This window comes from Fistularia commersonii, chromosome 17 (genome assembly GCF_037954325.1).
Source record: "Fistularia commersonii isolate RoL2024-O1a breed Wild chromosome 17, RoL_Fcom_v1.0, whole genome shotgun sequence".
NCBI lineage: Eukaryota > Metazoa > Chordata > Actinopteri > Syngnathiformes > Fistulariidae > Fistularia > Fistularia commersonii.
In genome coordinates, this window is record NC_141300.1 from 13,529,620 (window position 1) to 13,550,578 (window position 20,959).

Here is a 20,959-nt window from a genome sequence, read left to right on the forward strand (position 1 = left end):
CTGAGGTCTTCTTTGTCGCAGCAGCGACCAAACAACCTGCTTCGATAAGCACTGAAAAAAGTATTTCTCACAGCCAATGTAAAAAGTGAAGAAGTTTTGGGGGCTCATTTGGAGAAAAGAACTACATAAATGTGATTGATTTGTAATAAAACCGAATAAGCCTTGCATCTGCATTTATAGTGTAGCGAGTCACAAATGTTGGGGTTATGTTGATGCTTGTTTGATTTTGTGGGTGGGGTTTGGGGTGCAATAAATTCTGTTGTTTTGGTTTTTTTTTTACCTGGAATTGAGTGGGAACAGTTAGTTGTATTGCAGGTTTGTATGGCGTGGCTGTGGCCAACAACAGCTATTGCTCATTAAACATACATTTTACCGTCACACGGGTGTAAAACGCTACAATATATTTATATATATACTTTATATATATATACAATATATACTTTTTAATTCCTCTTCCTTCAGCCCCAGGGAATCTCAAAATCTTTGTACTTAAGACCTTAAAACACTTTATAGCCTTCACTTTGACACTTTATAGTTTTAGTTGTATTTCTTATTCTCCCCCTTTTTTTACTGTTTATACAATTTCCTACTATTATCTATTATTGTTATGTTTTACTTGAAACTCTGGCACAACAATTGCCTTCGAGATAAATAAAGTTGTTCTTATTCTTATTCTTATATTCATAATGTTTTCCTTTCGTGTAATATATCTCAGTGTATTATGCCTCACACTTCGCACAAATTGCGAAAATGTAAAGTTTTCTTATGCCCTTGTACGGATGTCATTTACACAGTTTATTCACAGGCATTTGAGTCGATTCACTGTATTTAAACTTCATCTTTTTTACCCGGTCTAGTATTTAGATGTTGGATCTGCTTTAGGTTGCTACACTACTCCTTGTGCCCACCGATTGCCCAAAAACCAAATAAATAAAGTTTAACTTGAAATTTTGGGGCATGAGGTCATGGTCTGCCCCCGCGCATGCGTACATTCCCCGAGGTGTACGTCCCCTTTAAGACTCCAAACCGATTCTGCCTACATTTCCCACAATCCCCCGCGGCGCGACTCTCCGGCGAATTAGCGCGTCTCCTCCGCGGCGCCGTCGCGTCTAAGCCGGGGAGCTTCAGACTCTGGGCCGGCGGTGCGAACATGTCGCTGCCGTCCACGCACAGCCCGGACGCGGCCAGCCGGCGGAGGAGGCCGCCGCCGCCGCAGCGGAGTCCAGGTGAGGAGATGCACCTCCGGGATTCGGGTCGCTCCCCTGGGACTCGGTGTTTACTTGTTTATTTCATTTATATTATTTAGTAGTAGGAGTGAAAATATCAACGCACTTCGCCAGCAAGCACGTGAGACGCTTTACGTCAAGTGCGTTAGCGTTCAGTGATAAATAAAAGTTTAGTTGTTTGTTTTAAGTTGATTTGTTAGGGAACAGTTCCAAATTGTGTGCATCGGGTATAAATGAGAAGAACATAAGGTTCTTCTTTTGCTTTGGGCTGCTCCTCTCAGGTGTCCCAGCCAATCACCTGTCTCCATCTAGCCAACAGCCAATCAGCTCCTTCCATAAACCTCCTCTCTGGTCTTTCTCCAGACCTCCTGCCTTGAAGCTCCAACCTCAGCATCCCTCTACCCGCATCTTCACCACCACTCCTCTGTCCATGTCCAAACCATCTCAGTGTGACTTTATCTCCAGAACATCTAACATGTGTTGTCCCTCTGATGGACTCATTCCTCATCCTCTCCATCCTCCTCACTCCCAAAGAGGAACCTCCACATCTTCATCTCCGCCGTCTCCTGCTCTGCCCCCTGCGCTCTCCTCAGTGTCTTCGAACCAGACACCCTGGCTGTTCTTCACCTCTGCTTTCACCACCTTTCCTTTCCTTCTAGCTGATGCTTTTTCGTCTTTTCTCCACCCGTTCCAACCCGCTTGTTCCTCCACCCCCTCGCCGTTGCTCTGGACTGTCGACGCTCGATACTTAAGACAGACGATCGTGTTAGCGAACAAAAATCCTCCGTACTCAGACGGGTTTGGCCCGGATCTTCTCCAAATGACGGTGTTTGTTTTTTTTGACCGAGTCCAGAGTGATACCAACGTGCCGAACCCGGACGGGACGATGCAGACGGACCGCAAGAATTAACAGAGCGATCAGCTCTAACTGCAGGAAACCAAGGGAGCAAAAGAAAAAGGAAACGAGAGGAGATGAGCTTCTGGACAGTTTCTATCGGAAAGGGGAAGTCGCGGGTTGCTGCTGTCTTGTCTCCCAACAGCTTCTAGTTTTGGCAAAGATGAACAGCTGAAGTGAATGAACTGAAGGACCAAGGGCAACTCGTAGCCAGGGGCTCTAATTGCAGTCATGCCCCTGGTTGTCCTTCAGAATAAATGGGGCTTTTGTCATGCTGTTGTGGTTGGTAGTCTTTGAGTTGAACTACAGATATAATCATATTTGCTCACATGAGCGCGGGTGACGGTTCTCGGCCGGGCCGAGGACGGAGTTTGCTTTGGAGGGAGCGTACAGTATGTCTGATAAGTGCCTGCTTTTATGTTTCTCGAAATAGTCCGCCAGTTAAAAGAGCCTTTCAAACCTTGACAAATAAAGCAAAGGTGTGCGGGATATCGACCGCTCTGCGTCTGACAAAGTAGATTTAACCACAGGCGTCCCGGAGGAGAGGGGGCAGAGAAGCCAAAGAAAGAAAGAAAGAAGCTGAAGAGTACCACAATAAGCATCAAGCTTGATTGACCAAATTGTTCCCACATACAAGTAGTTTGGCTCCAGTTGACAAGTCACACTTCCTCCTAACAGGAAGGTAAACAATGACATGATGTTTGAGATACTTTTGGGGATTCGGGTGTCCATCTAGCACAGGAATGGCCTCCTGAAGAAGTCATTACTGTGCTAGAACTGCCCTACGGTAGTCAGAAGGGGTCAGAAGTGATGTTCCTGACTCTAGAGGAGTACATGTCCTGGGTAGAAGGCAGTTTGGCAACTATGATTCTTCCCACAGTCCTAATGGTTCTGTCCTTTTTGGTTTCCAAACCAGAAGATCACAGAGGTGCACAGAATGGACTGGACACTTGCAGTGTAGAATGAAATCTGTAGGTCCTCAGGCAGGTTCCTGAGACATGGCAGAAAGTCCATCCTCTGGTGGGCCCATCTTCTACGTTGGACCGTCACTGAATGTCCTAGGAGATGATGGAGGAGATAATCAGAGGAGCAGGAAAGTTCTTCATACCATCAACAGAGGGTACAGTAGCTTCACAAGCTGGAGGATTTTGGTGGGAGGTGGTGAGCCGAGTGTGCTACAGCTGATTTGCACATCCCACCCAAATGACGGACTCCAAGGGCAGAGATGCTCTTCAGCAAGTGTTGCTGCACAACTCTGGATCTGACAAACCCTTGGAGCCAGTTATCAGTGGGTGAGTCAGTTACCGGGGGAAGGTCACGTAAAATGCGGGGTAGAAACCGGACCCAGGATCCAAACACCCCCCCCTTCCCCCCTTGTGCTATTTATAGGGAGAGTGAAAACATGGCTGAGGTTTTTTATGAGATGTTTATGTGGAAGTGGAGACCGCCAGGATCAGGCTGCCTCTGATGAATGGAGCTGAGAAGATGAGGTGAAGGGTTATCATGAGAAGGTTCTTATCTGAGCCAGGAGATACTGTGAGATCATAACTTCTGAATAAAAATACAGTCTAAGGGCATGAGATATCTTTGCTGTAATGTACTCTGGGGTTGGTGGCAAACCTCAACCAGAACTGTGTCTGTACAGGATCTCTGTCCTCCAGGTCCTGGTCAAATGTTGGGGTGCCAATTGTATTTGGTACCTCTCCTTAAAGACGTCGCTCCTCTGGCAGCTCTTGTATCTAACTGCTGGGGTTGGGGAGGTCCAAGGTGAGAGGGTTTGTTATCTGACTAAGTGAGTTGTTGTGCAGCCACTAGGTTGGATGGAGTTGTCATACCAAAAGAAGTCCAATAGTCTACTTGGGACTCTGACAGAACATTTGAGGAGACTCTTCAGGTCATGGACCCCTGCAACCATGGTATAATACGTTTCTGCATTCACAGGTAGCTTGTGGTTTGCTTGGCACGCTACTCGGGCTAATTTTGAAGAAGTCCGTGGACGTTCTGGAGGCTTCGTTTCACAAGGCCGTATATTTCGGTTTTGCAATGCAACCGTTGTGAATGGGGTTGTCGTCCGTGTAGTGTTATGGAGAAAGTAAGAGACCAAGAAGAAGCTGATGCCACTCCTTGTGGTCCAGGATCCACATAAGCAAGCATACCCAAAGAGGCAGTGTCCTGTGTCCTGAAGATGCACAGGGGCTACAGAGCATGATAGAAGTGTAGATCTCCTCCAGTCCTCAATCACGTCTCTAAAACCATATTTTCTCCCAAATTAGAAGATTGCATTTGTGGGTTTTTTTTCAAGACATGCCCTTGAGGCCTGATGTCGCCCTGGACTTTGGCCAAGCGGTCGCACTGTTCGACTCAAAGACAAATTCTGACTGGAAATCAAATTGTCTTTTAAACCGACAGCTCCTCTGCCATTGCTCCGGGTTCCTCAGGCCACAGGGTCGGTCTAAGACATCCATCTGAAGGCATTCATAGATGGCATTCAAAGTAAATCACGCGGTTTGGGAAACTTGAGACTGAATGCAAAAAGAAAATACACAGATTTTAGTTTGTCAAACAAAACCCCCTTGTGGGAGTTACTCACATCTGCCCTCAGGCGAGCTTCCGGTGACAGTTTTCAGCTGTCTGAGATCTGTAAATGGATTCCTTCTCGTTTTGCAACCATGGGGTAATAAATATAATTGTCTGACTCACGCACAGTCACTGTTTATACCGTCATCCTGCTTTTTGTTTGAGGCTCACGTGACCCGTATCACGACCCGTCTTGCCCCTGTGCGTTTGTTTTTGACGTCCTAACAGCACTGTGATGGCCTGTTGTTCCAGATTCTTCATCAGAACGCGATCAGCAGAATGCCCACGATCACGGCCTGCATGAATGCAACGGCCAACGATGCTTCTCAGAGAACACTGGCACCCTGTCTTCTCATAACTCCATGTGTCCGGCCCTGTGCTCGCCGACCTACCTGCCGTCTCACACATGTGAGTATCCGGCAGCTGCAGCAGCAGCTCGCCTCGGGTGTCCAGCAGCGATCTCGCGGGTCCTGAGTCCGTTATCTTTCCAGTGGCGAGCCACCACGCCTGTGACGACAGCAGGGAGGAGATCCACAGCAAGAGGACCATCCGAGCGGAGAACGAAGTGGAGGCAAACAAGCTGGTCAACAACTACAGGGTGAGAAGTTACAAAGCAAATGTTTTTAAATGGGAAACTCCCAACAGGCCCCGGGCTTATCTGTGTGTGCGTGTCAGTTTGGTTTTAGAAAGTGGAAGAGCCACGTGACGGAGCGTCCCTTCGAAGACCGCTCAGAAGTTGTCAAAGAGCTCTACTCGGAGCTGAACGTTATCAAATCCCACACTGGACCAGGTACGGACCGCTGGGACTGCAGCTGAAGAAGCTGGAATCTGGCTCTAGGAAGAAGCCTCCTCCTGGGGAACACGTTCTAGTACAGGCAGTGAGGAACCAGGGTAGGGACAGGATGTGACGTTCACCTCAAACTCCGTGCTTGGACCTCTTTGTTGCTCCACTTGACTGTGCTTGTGTCCATTTTGCAAGAATATGACCGTCTGACCAAGGTAGGCTTTATCTGCTAATTACCTCTGCTAACCACCTATGAGGTCCTGTGGCACCAGAAAAATACCCCCGCTTCAGAGAAGGAGCTGAGATAGTTTTGAATTCTGTCATCCCTGGTTCCTCTGCTGTCCGAGAAAAATGTTCTCGTTTCCTTTGAGTCCTTCTGAAAACCAAAGTGTTGCCTTTACAAAAACGGACAAAGGCCGCGTGACAGTGAAGTTGTAAGCCCAGAAGCGTCCCTGTCTCATTTGTCTCTGCTGTCAGGTCATTTCATCACATGCGGAAACGTAGCGTATCTGCTCCTCTTCGGTTGGTGGATCTCTCTCGCTTACCTCCTCGTCGGCACGTTCATGTTCATCACCATCGCCGGCGTTCCCTACGGTAGGTGGGTCCTTCTGACAGGAGGTGAGGACAGGGCTGATCCTTGAACATCAGATCAAGAGTGATTTCTTATTTTTGTTGTCCCAGGGAAACTTTGTTGGAAGTTGTCCTGCTACTTCCTGTGGCCTTTCGGGAAGTCCATCCACGAGGTACTGCTCGCATCCGCCTTGGCGGAGGACAACGGGTTTTTGAGTGTCTAGTTTATACAAAGGCCATCGTTGCTTTCACCCTTTGTGGTCCCTCAGGTGAGCAAAACGTTGAGGAGATGCTGCGAGCGAATGCCAGACTGTGATTGTGCGCTGGACGGGGCTGAGGACAACTCCCCGGTTCTGCTCCCCTCACCCACAGAGGTGATGGTCCCAGACCTGCAGGAGCCTCCAGCACGCACCGCCTACTGGGTAACACCACCGTTCACGCCGTGGAGACCTAGCAAGGGTCCGACGAGAAGGTCGCACAAGGTGAATTACTCTCCTGGGTTTGCTTCTTCTTTCGCAGCGTCGTCTCTCCACCTACGTGTGGCTGCTGCTGGGCTACCCCGTCCTCGCGGTCGTCCACTCGCTGGTATGTTTCCTCTCCTGGATTCTGGTCTTCACCATCCCCGTGGCCAAGATGAGCGGCCGCACCCTGGCCGTGGTCCTCCTGCTGGCCCCGGAGGACGTGTGCGTCTCTTCGTGCTCGCGGAGGAAGGCAAGGACGACGTTTGACCCCGTTGAGATCAGGGGTTTGGAACGGTTTCGACCTCCTCGCCGTCGGTTTGATCCGCTTGTCTTTCACTTCAGCATCACGGCCAGGAGACCAGGGCGCTCCTGTGCTGCTATCACGCCGCCAACTGGTACTACTACAAGTACACGGTGGACGGGATCAACGTGTTCGCCGTCAGTATCCTTCTCCTTCACCCGCGTTGGTTCGTTGGTGCCGGTCACGCTCCAGTGCCGTTATTATATTTGACCATCACGTCAGACCTCCTCCCGCTGGTGATTGTCGCCATGGTGATCGGGTACATCGACAGGGAAAACCGGTACGCGAGCTCCAATGTGAAGTTCGCCATCGCAGTCGGTTCCATTATTCCGTTGTCGTATTACATCGGCATGGGGATAGCCAGGTAAGACGCTCACTCAAGCTGAGGTAAAGGACATTCATTCATTCGTCGGCTATACTGGTTGTCCTGCAGTCCGGGTCGCGGGGGTGCAGCCAAACCCAGCTGTCGTCTTGTTGTGGCAACTGGACTTGAATTTCATCACTTGAAGACTTGTCATTGTCTTTTATTTGCTTTATTGTCCATGTTGTCCCCGGTGAACGATGCGCTATTAGCATAACGACCCTCTTAGACCAAACCTCTTAGGCCCATCACCTCTTCCATTTACATTACAAGTCACGATAACCTAGATCTGCCCCAAACCCTGGCAATTATATGGGGAAACTCCCCATGTAATTGTTTGAACTGAAGAAGCCTCTGGGATGAGAGACGAATATCTTCATCGAAGAAATTCGTGTCCAGTTGCCACGACAAGAAGATTTCAACAAGAATTCTCCCTGACCTGGATCACTGGGAACCTCCACAGACATCCCAGCTGTCATTAGGCCAGAAGCGGGGTTCACCCTGGACCAATCGCAGGGCCACTTATCCAAGCATTCACCCTCTCATCCGCACGTCACATCGAGACATACGACCATTCAATCCCAGCCAATCCCTCTTTATTATCACGTGATATGACATTATGTCTCCGTTTTCACATATTAAATGTATCAGAGACCCGTAGTTTCTCCAACGAGGCCTCATGCTCTCCCGCTTGCAGCATCTCAGCCCAAAGCAACTTCGCCGTGGGCGCCGTGGTGAACGCCACCTTCGGCTCCATCGCCGAGTTGACCTTTTACATCACGGCGCTGCTCAGGGGTCACCGGGCGGCCAATCCGTGCCTGCAGGAGGTGGTGAAGGCGGCGTTGACGGGCACGCTGCTCGGGTGCATCCTCTTCATCCCGGTGAGCGACCTCGCCGTTTACATCTTCTCAAAGTCCACCCCCTGCCGGGACAGAATGAAGTTCAGATCGAAGAAGGAAGAACTCTGTTTTGACATCTGGCTCTTATTTGTTTGTATTTTTTTCCCAGGGCATCTGCATGATAATCGGTGGATTGAGACACAGCGAGCAGAGATTCAGCAGCCGCTGCACCGGGGTGAGCTCTGCCCTGCTCTTCATCTCTGTGGGAGGTACGTCTCCGAAAGCTACGCTCCCTGCCGGGGTCAGAGGTCGCCGAGCTCTGCGGTTGGGATTTAGAAGTGGCAGTGAAAGTGAGCAGGTCACACAAGCCGGAGTTTCCCCAAATTCTCCACTAGATGGAGCTGCTCAGCGTCCGTCACGCTTCTTCGTTGGCGACGGTGGCCTTCAGAGGCCAAGTCAGATGTTAAAATCTGCAGGGACAATAAAACTGAGGATTTAGTGTCCTAGCCACTGGTTTTGTTTTGTTTTGTACGTTAATCTTTTCTCTGCATGTTCTAGTTTGGGCCTGTAGAGCAGGAGAACATCATCATCACTAACGTTCTCCAGATATCAACAGCATTAAACTGCAAACACCACGGGTGAAGAAGTTATAGAATTTCGTTGTTTTTTTTTTTTTTTCATTTGTTTTAATATAATTTCTTTGGTCATTATCCGTCCACTTATCCCGCGACGGGGGAGCCTATCCCAGTTGTCATTGGATGAGAGGGCGGATTCCCCCCGGACCAATCACAGGGCCGTATAGAGAGACATACAACCATTCACCCTCTCACCCAGTGTCTCGGCTGCCAAAGCACTTGTTGATCCTCCTCAGATGGTCTGAGGTCAGACTCCAGGGAGAACCTGACCGCCTCCCCCTGCGTCTTGTGCGGCAGGTGTGTTCGCGCCCACGCTCTTCTCCAAGGCCTACGGCAGCCTGGTGTGCGACGCCTGCTCCGACTCCAGCGCGGGGAACGCCAGCGGGCCCTTCATCTGCCACAACTGCCACTACGACCTGGTCAGAAGGCCTCGGCCGGCCGGACCGACCCTCCGCACTGTCACTGCCATGTCTGTGTTCTGCATGATGTGATAAACCTGTGTTTGCTCAACAGAACAACGGCACTCTGTTCCACAACCACGTCGAGTAAGAACGATTTCCTCATGTTTATGCACCGATAGCGTGAAGCGAGCAAATATCTGATTTACTCCTGGGGGGGGGGGGGGGCAATGAGAGCAGGTGGAGGAACATCTAGAGAGGTGGAGGTGTGACCTGGAGAGGAGAGGGGTGGAGGTTAGCGGCAGCATGGCAGAATACCTGTGTGTGTGTGTGTGTGTGTGTGTGTCTGTGTCTGTGTCTGTGTCTGTGTGTGTGTGTGTGTGTGTGTGTGTGTGTGTGTGTCTGTGTGTGTGTGTGTGTGTGTGTGTGTGTGTGGACGAGAGGAACCCGAGTGGAACGGTGAGGCTGCAGGGAGAGGAGGTGGAGATGGTCATGCACGCAGGTTGGAGCGGGTGGAGAAAAGAGCTAGAAAGGAAAGGAGAAGACAGAGGTGAAGGGAAGCCATGATGTCCGGTCTGGAGACATCGAGAAGAAGACAGGAGACAGAGGTGGAGATGTGGAGGTTCCTCTTTCGGAGCGATGAGGATGGGGAGGATCAGGAAGGAGTCCATGTTAGATGTTCAGGAGGTAAAGCCACACTGAAATGGGTTGGCAAGATCTGAGGAGGTTCATGGATGGAGGGAGAGAAGACAGGGGTTAGTTGGTGTGAGAGGACAGGGTTAGATGGAAGCAGATGATTAGCTGTGGAGACCCCTGGAGGGAGCAGCCCAAAGGAGACGATGCATCAAATAATGAAACGTATGCTAAACCTTCTGAAGGTGGTGTGTTCCTCCTCAGGCCTCTGGTGTACACCGTCTGCGCCCTCCTGCCCGTCGCCTACATCATCGGACTGATCTTCACCCTGAAGACACACTCCCATATCTATGACATCCATGTCGGACAGGGTCAGGGTACGAGTCGTCCTCCGGCGTCTGCTGAGATGGACCTTCGGGCGGCGCTAACGTACGCCATCTCCTTCCAGTGGCGGGCCAGCACGGAGCGGTGGTGCACTGGTCCAGGTGGAGAGCCATGGCCATCCTCATCGTGGCCACCGTGCTCATGTCTGCGTGCGCGGACCTCACCACCGAGCACATCCAGCCCATCCTCCACCAGCCCAACATCTCCCAGTACTTCATCGGGGTGACCGTCCTGGCCATGGTCCCTGAGATCCCGGAGATCGTGAACGGGATCCAGTTCGCTCTTCAAAACAACATCAGCCTCAGGTGAGGCCTCGCTCAGCCGCCGGTGCGGCGCCGTCTGGAGGCTGACCTTCTGGTGGTCGTTGCCTTTCAGCCTGGAGGTGGGGAGCTGCATCGCCGTCCAGGTCTGCATGATACAGATTCCAATTCTGGTCCTGGTCAACGCCTTCTACGTAAGACCCCCGTCTTCTCCCGATCCTGCTGTCAATCATACCGACGGCCCAGTTGACTCCTCCCCTGTTTTGCCAGGACATGGGGTTCGTCCTCCTGTTCAGCGACCTGCACCTGTGGACCAGCATCTTCAGCGTGATCCTTGTCAACTACATTTTCATGGATGGCAAGTCAGATTATTTCCAAGGTGAGAACAATGTGCAGTTGGAAAAGCAAGTCAGATTAGATGACATTCATTCGATGGATTTAACCCGGACATTGTTTTTTGCACCTTCGACATATTATCAAAAAAGAGGTTCATGTTCGAGAAAGGGAAACCACGAGGTTAAAGGTCAGAACCTCGTCCTCACAGCCAGAAGGTACCCGGTTGGATTCCCGCAGGAGGCCTTTCTGTGTGGGTTCTCCAGGTTCCTCCCGCAGTCCAAACACATGATGGAGGTTCAGAGGAGACCCTACATTGTCCAGACACGTGGATGTGTGTCTCCATAGGTGTCCCTGTGATGGAATGGACAGGTCCAGGGTGAAGCCCCTCTCGCCCAATCACACTTGGGACAGGCTCCATCCTGAGTGATGGATGAATGTTGGAGAAGGTGCAGATGCGGTGGCCTGGAGCCATCGGATCCATGAGCTCTTAGGAAGACACACGAACATGCAGGAGGTTCATTGGAGACCCCACGTTGTCCAGATGTGTGAATGGTTGGACGTCTCTCCATGGGCCCCTGTGATTGGTCCAGGATGGAGACAGCTGGGATAGATTCCAACCCAACTCTGTCTATGGATGATGAATGTTTGTATTCTCGCATGAGAATACAAAGGAGTCCCTGCACTCTGAGCAGAAGGTGCAGATGCTGTTGAAGCAGCGGTCTAAAACAGGTTCTGCTGAGGGTCCACCAGAAACCTGCAGTTTCCTGAAGAAAGTGCCTGAGGATTGACGTGTTTTCGCTTTCTTTCTCTGGCAGGCACGGCCCTGGTGATCGTGTACTTCATCCTCATGGCTCTGTACTACTTCGCTCCGTCTCCTGCAGGCTGCTGAGGAACCTGCCCGGCTCTTTGTGACCCACCCGCGACCAAGTATCACTCCTTCCTATTCCAGCACTAAAACCGTAGCTCCTCATGTGATCACCTCCGTAACGCAGATAGTGAACATGGAGGTGTAGTCGTAGGCATTCGACCCCCTCCTGTTATCTATACGCTCTAACTTCATTCAGTCGTAGCTCCCCGCTATGATAAACAGACTGATTATGATGTTTTGTATGGTTTTTAACCCTCTGACACATCCCTGTCCAGCTGAGCCTGTGTAGAAACACAAATGGCTTGTAGGCGACTACAAATTCGTCAATACACACCTTTGAAAAACTGTTGGCCTGTGCTTTTTTATTATTTGTACAGACATGATTTACAAAATGTACATTACAGCCAGGGGCCGCTTTCCCCGCCAGCGTTCCCGCGACATAGAAGAGGATGGGAATGTCGGGGCGCGGCGAAGCAGCTCGGCCTCGCGCCAACATAAATAAGGCCATGCCATGTTCAACTCAAGAAAACAAAAATTAAAATTTTAATAATAATAATAATAATAAAAACGGCACCGTGGTAACATTGTTGCCATGACATCTGTGGTGAACGAGGGAAAGTCTATTCTGCAGAGTATCGACACGTTTTTCTGCAGTTTGAGGAAAGGCTGAGGTTTGAGGAGCAATTTTCACATGAAGCAGTCGTTCAGCGGGAGCTCCACGACGCTCCTCGGGACCGCGGCAGAGAACAGACAGCTAAACACGGCGGTCTTTCACAGTAAAAGGAGGTTAAAACGGCACTCGGGGCGAGAATCGGGGAACCAAAGTCAAAATAAGGCATTCATTCATAAAAACAACAGTGGATTCATGTTGCAGGAGAACCTCTCGCTGAGAAGGTTCGGGGGAGAAGGCCACTCATGCACGGAGCTCAGGAAGGAGGAGATGAGATCCCAAGGCCTGGGTGAGGTGAAGCTCTGAGCTGAGCTCAAGGAGCGAGCTTCTCAGACGGAACAAAAATGGCACGAGCATTGTGAGCTTGGTGCGCCGTCGGACGCTTTCCGGAGAACGGAGCTCATTTCGGGTCAATTACTAGGAAGTGAAAGTCCTCCAAGATGCGCAGTCACAGATCTCCCCGGCGTGGAGCTCCTCACAGTGGAGACGGCAGCAGCCAACCTGACACAACCCCTGTCAGGCCGGACAACCCCGTCAAGAGACATCGTTCCAGAAGGGGGGAGATGTTTGGCTGGTCTTTCTGGACTGATGGATGGAAAGATGGTAGAAAGGAGACGCGGCGCACGAGACTGAGAAGGGATCGAAACAGGAACACCAAAGCTGGAGACAGCCAGAGACCCGCCGTCGGTCGAGATGTTCCTTCAGTCTCCAGAGGGATTCCTGACGATCCCCGCTGTCCCGTCACCGAAGCCTGAGATGTCTGCACCTACTTCAGCCGCTGGACCAGAGTGTGAGTCAGTCCCAGGCCCAGCAGCTGCGAGGCGGACAGCCGAGCCAGGTGGGGGAACGTCTTCAGGAGCTTCTCCCAGGTCATCTCCAGCAGGCTGGGGACCACCAGCCACACCTTGTACAGGGAGCCGGTCCTCCGGTTTCCGGACATGTTGACGACGCCGCCGTGGACGTACATGCAGCCGGCCTGGAAGAGACACGGCCACGAGAACATCAGCGCTTCTACCTGCAGCGCAGCGGGACCACCGGGGGTTTCTACTGACCGGCGTGACGGCGGCGCAGTGGAAGTACGCCGGCTCCGGCATCACCGCCGGCAGCCTCGTCCACTGAAATGTCCGCAGGCTGATTTTCCACAGGTCTGGCAGGATCATCTCGCCATTGTAACCCCCGCAGATGAACACCTCTGAAAACACAGGGACGTCCAGAGAGCATCAGTGCGCGGCCGGGCTGTTTCCGGATGGCGGATGGCGGGAAACGGTCCTCACCGTCTCGAATCTGCACGCAGCTGTGGCAGCGACGGGCGGCGGGGAAACCTGTGGACGACGGGACGGCAGCAAAGTAAGAGAAACCGTTTTCTTCCATGAGCATTGTGAGTGGTTCAGAGAAAAATCTGCTTTAAAAAAACTTTTTTTTTTTTTTTTTTTTTTCAAAACACAGACCTATCTTCTCGTGAGGCTTGGTGGAGATTTCCTCCCAGTAGTTTGTCTCCAGGTTGTACGCGTGAATCTGACGACAGAGAACAAATTTAAAAAAACAGCCGGCGGGTAAACGCTTTGGGATCTGCTTCCTCACACCTTGTCCAGGGGATACGACGTCCAGGAAGTACCGCCTCCTAAAATATAAATCCTCTGTCCGTCGTGAGCGAGCTCGTGTCTGTACCTGCGGAAACCACATTTTCTCCTCTGATCGGCGCCCTGGCGATTGGGAGAAAGTCAAACACACAGACGCGCCGCGGGCTGACCTTTCCTCAGGCAGATCCGTGGGCGCGTTGTTGGGCTTCAAATGAGTCCACTCCCTGGAGGTCAGGTCCAGCCGGTGCAGGTCGGTGCTGTAAAGGTAGCCGGTCGTGCCTCCGAAGACGTAGAGGTAGCCGTTGATGATCACCATGGCCTGTGGCGTGGACGACAGGGCTTGGAGGTCTGAGGCAAGGAAGCGCGGCCGGAAGGTGCACTCTGAAGAACCGGACGGAGAACTTGCCTGTCCGTAGATCTTGTTGGGCTTCTTCCCCCTGCAGCTCAGCAGGTTCCAGCGTTTGTACTGAACGTTGCACACGTGGACGTCATTCCCATTGTTCTCTCCAAACGGGATCCCGGTGCCGCCGAACACCAGGAGGTTGTTGCCGTGGAAAACGGCTGGGAGGGGAGGAGAAGATAAGCAGCAAGGTAAGAGGACAGCCTGAAGACTGCTTTTAAAACCCTTTAGGACAGCGGTCGGGGACCTATGGCTCGCGAGCCATATATGGGTCTTCAGGTGACGGCATATGGCTCCCAGACAATTTTGAGTTGAAAGAAAAAAAAATCAGTTTGGAACTGATTTTAAAATACTTGTGATATTTCTTCCTAATACTGTGTCATTTTAAAGTGAACAGAAATTCGTTTTGCAGATAACTTTCACAGGTCACCTGTTCGTCGGGACAGGAACCGTTGGCTTCCGAGCACATCCGGGTCATTGTAAGGGTGAAGAAATTAATTTTATCAGATAGCCAATTAGTTCATCTGCGTCAACCCTTGTAACGGAAAAGATGGCGAAAAGTAAAAAAGCATGGACAGAGGAATTTGCTTTTGGATCTGCAGTATGTCTAATATGCTATGATTGCATTGATGAAACAGTCAAATATAAGGCGGCGTTTCGAACAAATCCATGCAGCCCCAGAGGTCGCATTAAAAGTAAGACATATTTAATTTATTCTACGTTAAAAATACTATATGGCTCTCGATGAAATATATTTAGAAATATTTGTCTTATAGCTCTCACAGTCCAAAAGGTTCCCGACCCCTGCTTTAGGAGGCGGCTTTGGAAAGCTTTCCCAAAACTGGAGCCGCTTCCTTCAGGTAATGGGACAGAGAGAGCTGGCGAGAGATGGACTTACTGAACCGGTGCTGGACCGGTGCCGGCACCTAACCAGGATGGACCTACCATGAAGCTCAAGGACAGCCAGAGCTGAGCCTGGTCCTCAGGGTACCTGGACTTTCTCCTGATACCAGCTTTTTACCCACCGTTATTAGGGTGATCTCTGTGTAGGTCTGCTGTCACAGCAGGAACCTTCTATCCACTGTACCTCCTCTCAGGCAGGAGGTCCTACAGGAAACAAAGTCCTGCTGGCGTCTCAAGCTGTTTCAGAATCACCTCGATATTTCTGCAGCTTTGTCAAACATCGGTCGGATATGAAGACGAGAACCGATCGGGCAGGATAAACTGAAGGAGTGAAAGGGCTGCGGTATCTGAGTCATAACCCCGCAGGTCGGAACCACCAGCACAACCTTCATGGTTGTTTCTTTGCTTCCACCGGGCGAGTTCAGCCCCCGGCAGGATGTTTGCTGCCGAGCAGCAGGACATGAACGCGATAAGAGAAAAAACAAAAAGCGCCTGACGTCATGTCTCCGCCGGACAACCTGGAGAAGACCTGACCGTAGCAGCTACACGTAGAGGGTTGCCACCGAATCCCGTCCTGCAAAGACCCGAGGGGAAACCGGCGTTCCTTACCCGACATGGAGGCCAGCTCTGTGGGCATGTAGCCCTCCGTCCGCACCTGCTGCCAGGTCGCCGTGGCAAAATGAAACCTCCACAGCTCCCTGAAAAGTGGGTAGTCTTCGTTCTCAGAGCCGCCGGCCTCCTCGAAGTCGGGATTGTAGCCCCCGAACACGTACAGGTTGGCGCTGTCCGCCACACAGCGATGGCCGCTCCGGGCAGGGGGGACGCAGTGGCCTGGGATGGACCACACGGAGAAGACTGTGACACTCATGCAGCACAAGCCTCTCCACATTTCCAGCGTCAGATGATCGCCGCTGATGTGGACCGCGAGACGCTCATTCACCTTCTCTGAGGAACCTGTTTGGGATGCGCAGGTTGGGGGAGGAGGGGGAGAAGATGCGTCGAGCCTGAAGCCATCTCGCACGCTTCTTGAAGCCTGCAAAAAGGACAGTCATTCAACGCACACTCATCATATTAGTTTTTTTCAGCCCGTTAGCTTCAATCTAAATTTCGCCAGGAGACAAACGCTTATTGCTTCTCTAAGGAGTTTGGATGATGCTCTTTTCAACAAGCTGTGTGTTCAAAGGAGATTTCCATTGAAGATCTGAGGTCACGTTGCGTTCTTTCCTCTGTGAGAAGCTGGAGAGTTTTGGAGCATCACAGTTTTTGGGGTCAAACTCATTCAATGATTCAAAGAGGAATGAGTTATTTTTGTCTTTGCTCTGTCGTCAGCATAGAAATGCACACTTGCAAGACTGCAGATAACTTGAACAGTGCAAACAGCATTGATCCACTAATCCGGGTTAGTGATAGCCTAAAAGGCGGTCATTCAGGTTGAAAAATACAGATATGACATGTTTTTGGGGGGTTTTGAGTTCGAAGTAATCAAATTGTGTTTATTCCCAAAGGGCTACAATGTATTGATTCTAATATTAGCACATTTAAAGACTGCCTTATGGAATTATTAACTTCATTAAACAGGGTTAAGTTGGTTGTAATGGCTCGACCTGCAGGAGTTTGTGTGCACCGACACAGCAGCCCAACGCATTTCTACGTAATGGTGTTTTACAACCACACACACTTCATTTAAAGCTTATAGTTTTCTATTTTATTCCATTTTTTGGGACGTTTTCAACCAGGAGCGGACCCACTCTCTGGCGGCTTCCCTAGCGGCGTGGGCTAGCCTCGGCCCGTGGGTCGCCGCGGAGCTGCAGGAGGAAGAGTCCCCGATTCAAGCACGATATTTCGGATTGTGAATCAGACGAGGGGCCGCTGCTGGCTCTCTGGAGATCGGCCGACCCGCCCGGGGGTTTACGGCCGGGGAGGGGATTCTTGTTTACAAACCTGAGTCCCGGATGGAGGGCCTCGACGATAGCTTCTCGAACTTATTGAGCTGGCTGGAGGTTCTGTCGTGTTCGGCTGACGACATCTTGTCACGCCGCCGCGGCGGAGGCTTGGGACGCGGGGCTCCGGACGTCGACCTGGTTCGGTTGGATCGGACGCCGCGGACGGGAGACGTTCGGCGGTGCTCGAATCACAACATCCTCAAATAACATTGCGGTCCGTCCACATCTGCTGCCTGGGGGAGGGGGGGCGCACACACGTGATCCGAGCTGACAAATCAGAACGCGTGTTACACACATGTGACTCAATCTGACGAATCAGATGACGCCTTCATTCTCCGTGCTGCGTTCAAGAGTCACACGAAGTTGTTGAAAGGTTTGGAAAAGTGTTGCCGCAATGGTTTCCCGTGGATCCCAGCAGCAGATGATGCTTGCAGCCTTGCAAACCTTTGGTGCCGTGCGTGAATTCACCACTCGTGTCCTTCGTGACGTTGGAAACTTTTCCAACGTCACTACGCTGTCAAGCGAATCGAAAAGAGTGAATTCAAAGTAGATATAATCTCGAATGTGATAAGAAACAGTCACAATCCCACAAACCACTGTGAATCACAAAAGCAGCCCCACAATCCATTGCTCAGGATTGTTGTCCCGTTCAACTGTGAAAAAGAGTGAAACCCCACGCCTGGGGTTGACTGTAATGAGTGTGTAAACAATTTGACAAAAGGCCACCGGTGCTTCTACCGGGCAGCGCAGATAGCCGAGGAGATTGCAGGCTTCCAGCAGAGCAGGTCGGTGAGTATGTTTGTTTTGGAATTATAACAAAGATGTGTTTGTTCTGGTGCCACGATGTGCACAACTGTCGGTGAGTGTTGCATCTGAGGCCAGAGGAGCCCACAATCTATGGCAAGCGTTATTTCAAGTCCTCTACTTAAGACATGAAAACGGAGATGAATTGGGATAAAATTCACACAGTGTGTGGGTTCCCGAAACCCAAACTTTTGATTACAGATATGCCTTTAACAACTGTAGTAAATGTTTGAAATGTTCAATGATTATCACTTATAGAATATCACTGGGTGGGACACCAAAAGGTCACCCAGAAGGTCACGTTCTGTGTGTCCGTGCAGTCTAAACACATGCAGGAGCTTCAGTGGAAACCCTTGACTGTCCAGACGTGTGAATGACTGAGTGGCGCCGCGATCATCCGTTTCCAGGGTGAAGCCCCTCTGACCCAGTGACAGCCGGGACGGGCCTATTCTTATAGATAACCAACGGCCGAATGTTCGACGGTCCAGATTTGATTTCCATCAGGACAAACCTGATCGGTAAAGCTACGGCGTAATCACGCTCCTGCTGAGGCTCCAGGGTGTTTCATCAGAGGTGGAGTCTGTCTGAGGAGCACAAAGCAGATATTGATCTTTGCTTGATGATTTAGTCAATCAAACCGGTGTCTGTCAGTCTTTGTCCATTCACAACCTTAAAAATACCCCTAAGACATTATCGGCCGCAGAGGTGACTTTTTTTTCATTCCATGTTTTATCTTTAACAGATGTGTTTTGATTGATTTTACTTCTTCTTTAGGCAGAGAGGCTTTTCTGGTTGTGATAAGAAGAGTCTCTGCACCTTAAACCTTTACCCACTTGCCGAACCATGTTGGTTCACTAAAGTGGCTTTTCCATTTTCCGGGGCAACTAGGTATAAAAGCAAACAGTCATGCCGGACTGTCGGTGTGAAAACCTCAAGCTGTGAGTTGCTGTTCTCACAGACTGCTAATATTAATCTTCTTCCGTTGCCTTTTTCTTTTTCACGATTCCAGTGAAATAAACCTCCAGCATAAGACCCCAGATTTCTCCTGGGCCCTTCTCGTCTACTTCTTTTTTTTTTTTCTTGCCCGCTCATCGGAATTTTCATCAAAGTTTCCTTTGTTTGCTTTCTTCAAGGCTCTTTGTTCTGCCTTTCTGTCGAGATGAAAGCAGCTGCGGCAAATTCACCCCCTCATCCATATTCCTCATCTACCGCTGAAAGGAATCACTTCCCTGTCTGTCCTGTTGCTTTCTATAATCTTACCCTCCGTCTGTCGAGCAGACCTTAGAGTAGTTCTTGTGTCTCCATGTTGTTTACCGCAGTTAAACGTGTTGTTACAGCCAGAACTTGTTTTCCTGAAGTCACAGTGACCTTTAACTTTTGGCCATAGAGGCGCAGCGGTCACCTCATGCAGGAGTCAGGAGGACATTACTGCAGAATTTGAAGCCGTTCCCTCAATATATTACCGAGATGTTGCTTGCGGTCACGAGAATGAAGATGTTTTGTCCCCGAGCGGGCCGTTCCCGCAAATATGACACATTTCGAAGCTCTCTGTCTGAGTGAAAAACACACTTCCATTTTTGGGTCAGGAGTGTGTGTTCACGGCGATGGCCTCCAAGTAGGGCTGTGGGTTAGGTTAGGGAAAGAAACTGAAAACATTACGATGCCACTCTGGGATTTGGGGGATCTTAGTCGAGAATTATTGTGACAAATGCTGATCTCATGATCGGAAGGGATCACAGGGAGTAAGCGAGGACCATCGAGGGTCATGTGATGTTCTTGTTCTTGGAACTTCTCTTTACATGCTTTACGTGGAAACAAGTGTCGCTGCTTCACCGTGCAGCCTGGGACTTCTTGGCGAAGACTTTAGAGATTACTGATCACCAGCAGTTCTCATAATGAAAGGTATTGATGGGGGAAAATTCTCATCTGGATTTCCTTATTTCCTCCAAGTGAATGATCCATATAAATGGACTATTCAGAGACCCTCTGCTGAGTCACTTTCATTTTCTGTCTGTCAGCCTTCCCTAAAACTGATAAACACCCAAAGGCAGACTACACGCGCAAAGCACACCAACGAAGAGCACTTTCAATTAAAGGAGTCCTCTTTTTACATGAATTAGCTAATGGTTTGTGTTGGTGCAATAACACGATAACTGAAGGATTCGAATCGAACTGTGTTCACACTGTACGAGTATTATTCATTTACACACCGAAAAGCACACGCCGCTGTTCACCCTCCTCTTTTAAAGAAACAAAAGCATGGATTTATGGTCCATCGTGATCACAGGGGACGGTGGGTCCCCATGTTGCGACAAGAAAGCTGCAATTTCACCAAACTGTGAAGGGAAGGCTGTGATTTCATAAGAAAGGGTGAGGGGATGACGGGACCCTTTCGCCGTGGCTTGTGTCAGAAAGGGCCAGCTGTGAAGGGGCGCTGCACCCTTATCTAATGTGACAGTGGAAGATGTTCGATTCCTTGATGACATTACAGTGGAGAGAACGTAGAAACCACTGCAACCATCCAGGGTGCGCCGGGATCTGATCGAAGAGTTGGTTCCCAATCCAGCGTTTGTTCCACAAGGGGAGTGTTTCATTAAAATGTGAGAACGTAGAGCAGACAAATTGGTAAAATCAGCCAAAATGGTTGTGAAAATCGAGGTCGAGGGCGTAGTGTGATGAAAAATGCGTCATAAATGGCGGCAGCGATGGGACAATGGCCCGAAAGGGAGGCATTTGTATCCAATCTGGAGTTGAGACGGAGTGATAACAATTAGAGGAACAGAGTGGTAAACAAACGACAAGTACCAGGCTGAGCGGAGGCCACGGTAATTGTCCATTACAGGAAATCACAAATCGGGCCCCCTGAGAAAGATACATAAACTTGCAGCAAATATGTGCATGAAAAGCAGACCCCGATGGAGCCGCTGCCCTCTGTGAGGCCGGAGGACGGTGTGTCAGTCTGAGATGGTGCAGGTCATTCATTCAGCTTTGGGACCATTGATCCTGCACTCAGGGTCACAGAGCAGGGTTCACCCACGTACAGAGACAGAAAACCATTCACCCTGTCATTCACATGTCTGGGCAATTTAGTGTCTCTAATAAACCCCCAGCATGTTTTTGGACTGTAGGAA

General features: G+C 50.3%; 2 protein-coding genes across 3 annotated transcripts; one reads left to right on the forward strand and one right to left on the reverse strand.

Annotated features, from left to right (window-relative positions):
* Window positions 1–1,076: 1,076 nt before the first annotated feature.
* On the forward strand, window positions 1,077–11,874 carry cax2 (cation/H+ exchanger protein 2). 2 transcript variants are annotated; one of them, XM_086163822.1, is made up of 19 exons: window positions 1,077–1,226; window positions 4,951–5,106; window positions 5,190–5,296; window positions 5,374–5,488; window positions 5,960–6,076; window positions 6,164–6,225; window positions 6,322–6,474; window positions 6,572–6,763; window positions 6,856–6,955; window positions 7,037–7,178; window positions 7,873–8,056; window positions 8,184–8,283; window positions 8,947–9,068; window positions 9,163–9,194; window positions 9,945–10,057; window positions 10,129–10,369; window positions 10,440–10,518; window positions 10,595–10,703; window positions 11,476–11,874. In XM_086163822.1, the coding sequence occupies exons 1-19, from the start codon at window positions 1,151–1,153 to the stop codon at window positions 11,547–11,549; spliced, it is 2,274 nt and encodes a 757-aa protein (XP_086019948.1). In that variant the 5' UTR covers window positions 1,077–1,150; the 3' UTR covers window positions 11,550–11,874. The 2 variants fall into 2 exon arrangements, with proteins under 2 accessions (XP_086019948.1, XP_086019947.1); XM_086163821.1 differs by lacking the exon at window positions 11,476–11,874 and adding an exon at window positions 10,810–11,445.
* Window positions 11,864–17,254, reverse strand: LOC147225247 (kelch domain-containing protein 10-like). Its single transcript, XM_086163824.1, has 10 exons — window positions 17,023–17,254; window positions 16,022–16,114; window positions 15,691–15,912; window positions 14,185–14,339; window positions 13,949–14,097; window positions 13,782–13,866; window positions 13,647–13,713; window positions 13,473–13,520; window positions 13,251–13,390; window positions 11,864–13,174 (listed from the first exon to the last, which is right to left on the reverse strand). Exons 1-10 carry the CDS (start codon window positions 17,105–17,107, stop codon window positions 12,965–12,967), a joined length of 1,254 nt encoding a protein of 417 aa, XP_086019950.1. The 5' UTR covers window positions 17,108–17,254; the 3' UTR covers window positions 11,864–12,964.
* Between the last annotated feature and the right edge of the window lie 3,705 nt (window positions 17,255–20,959).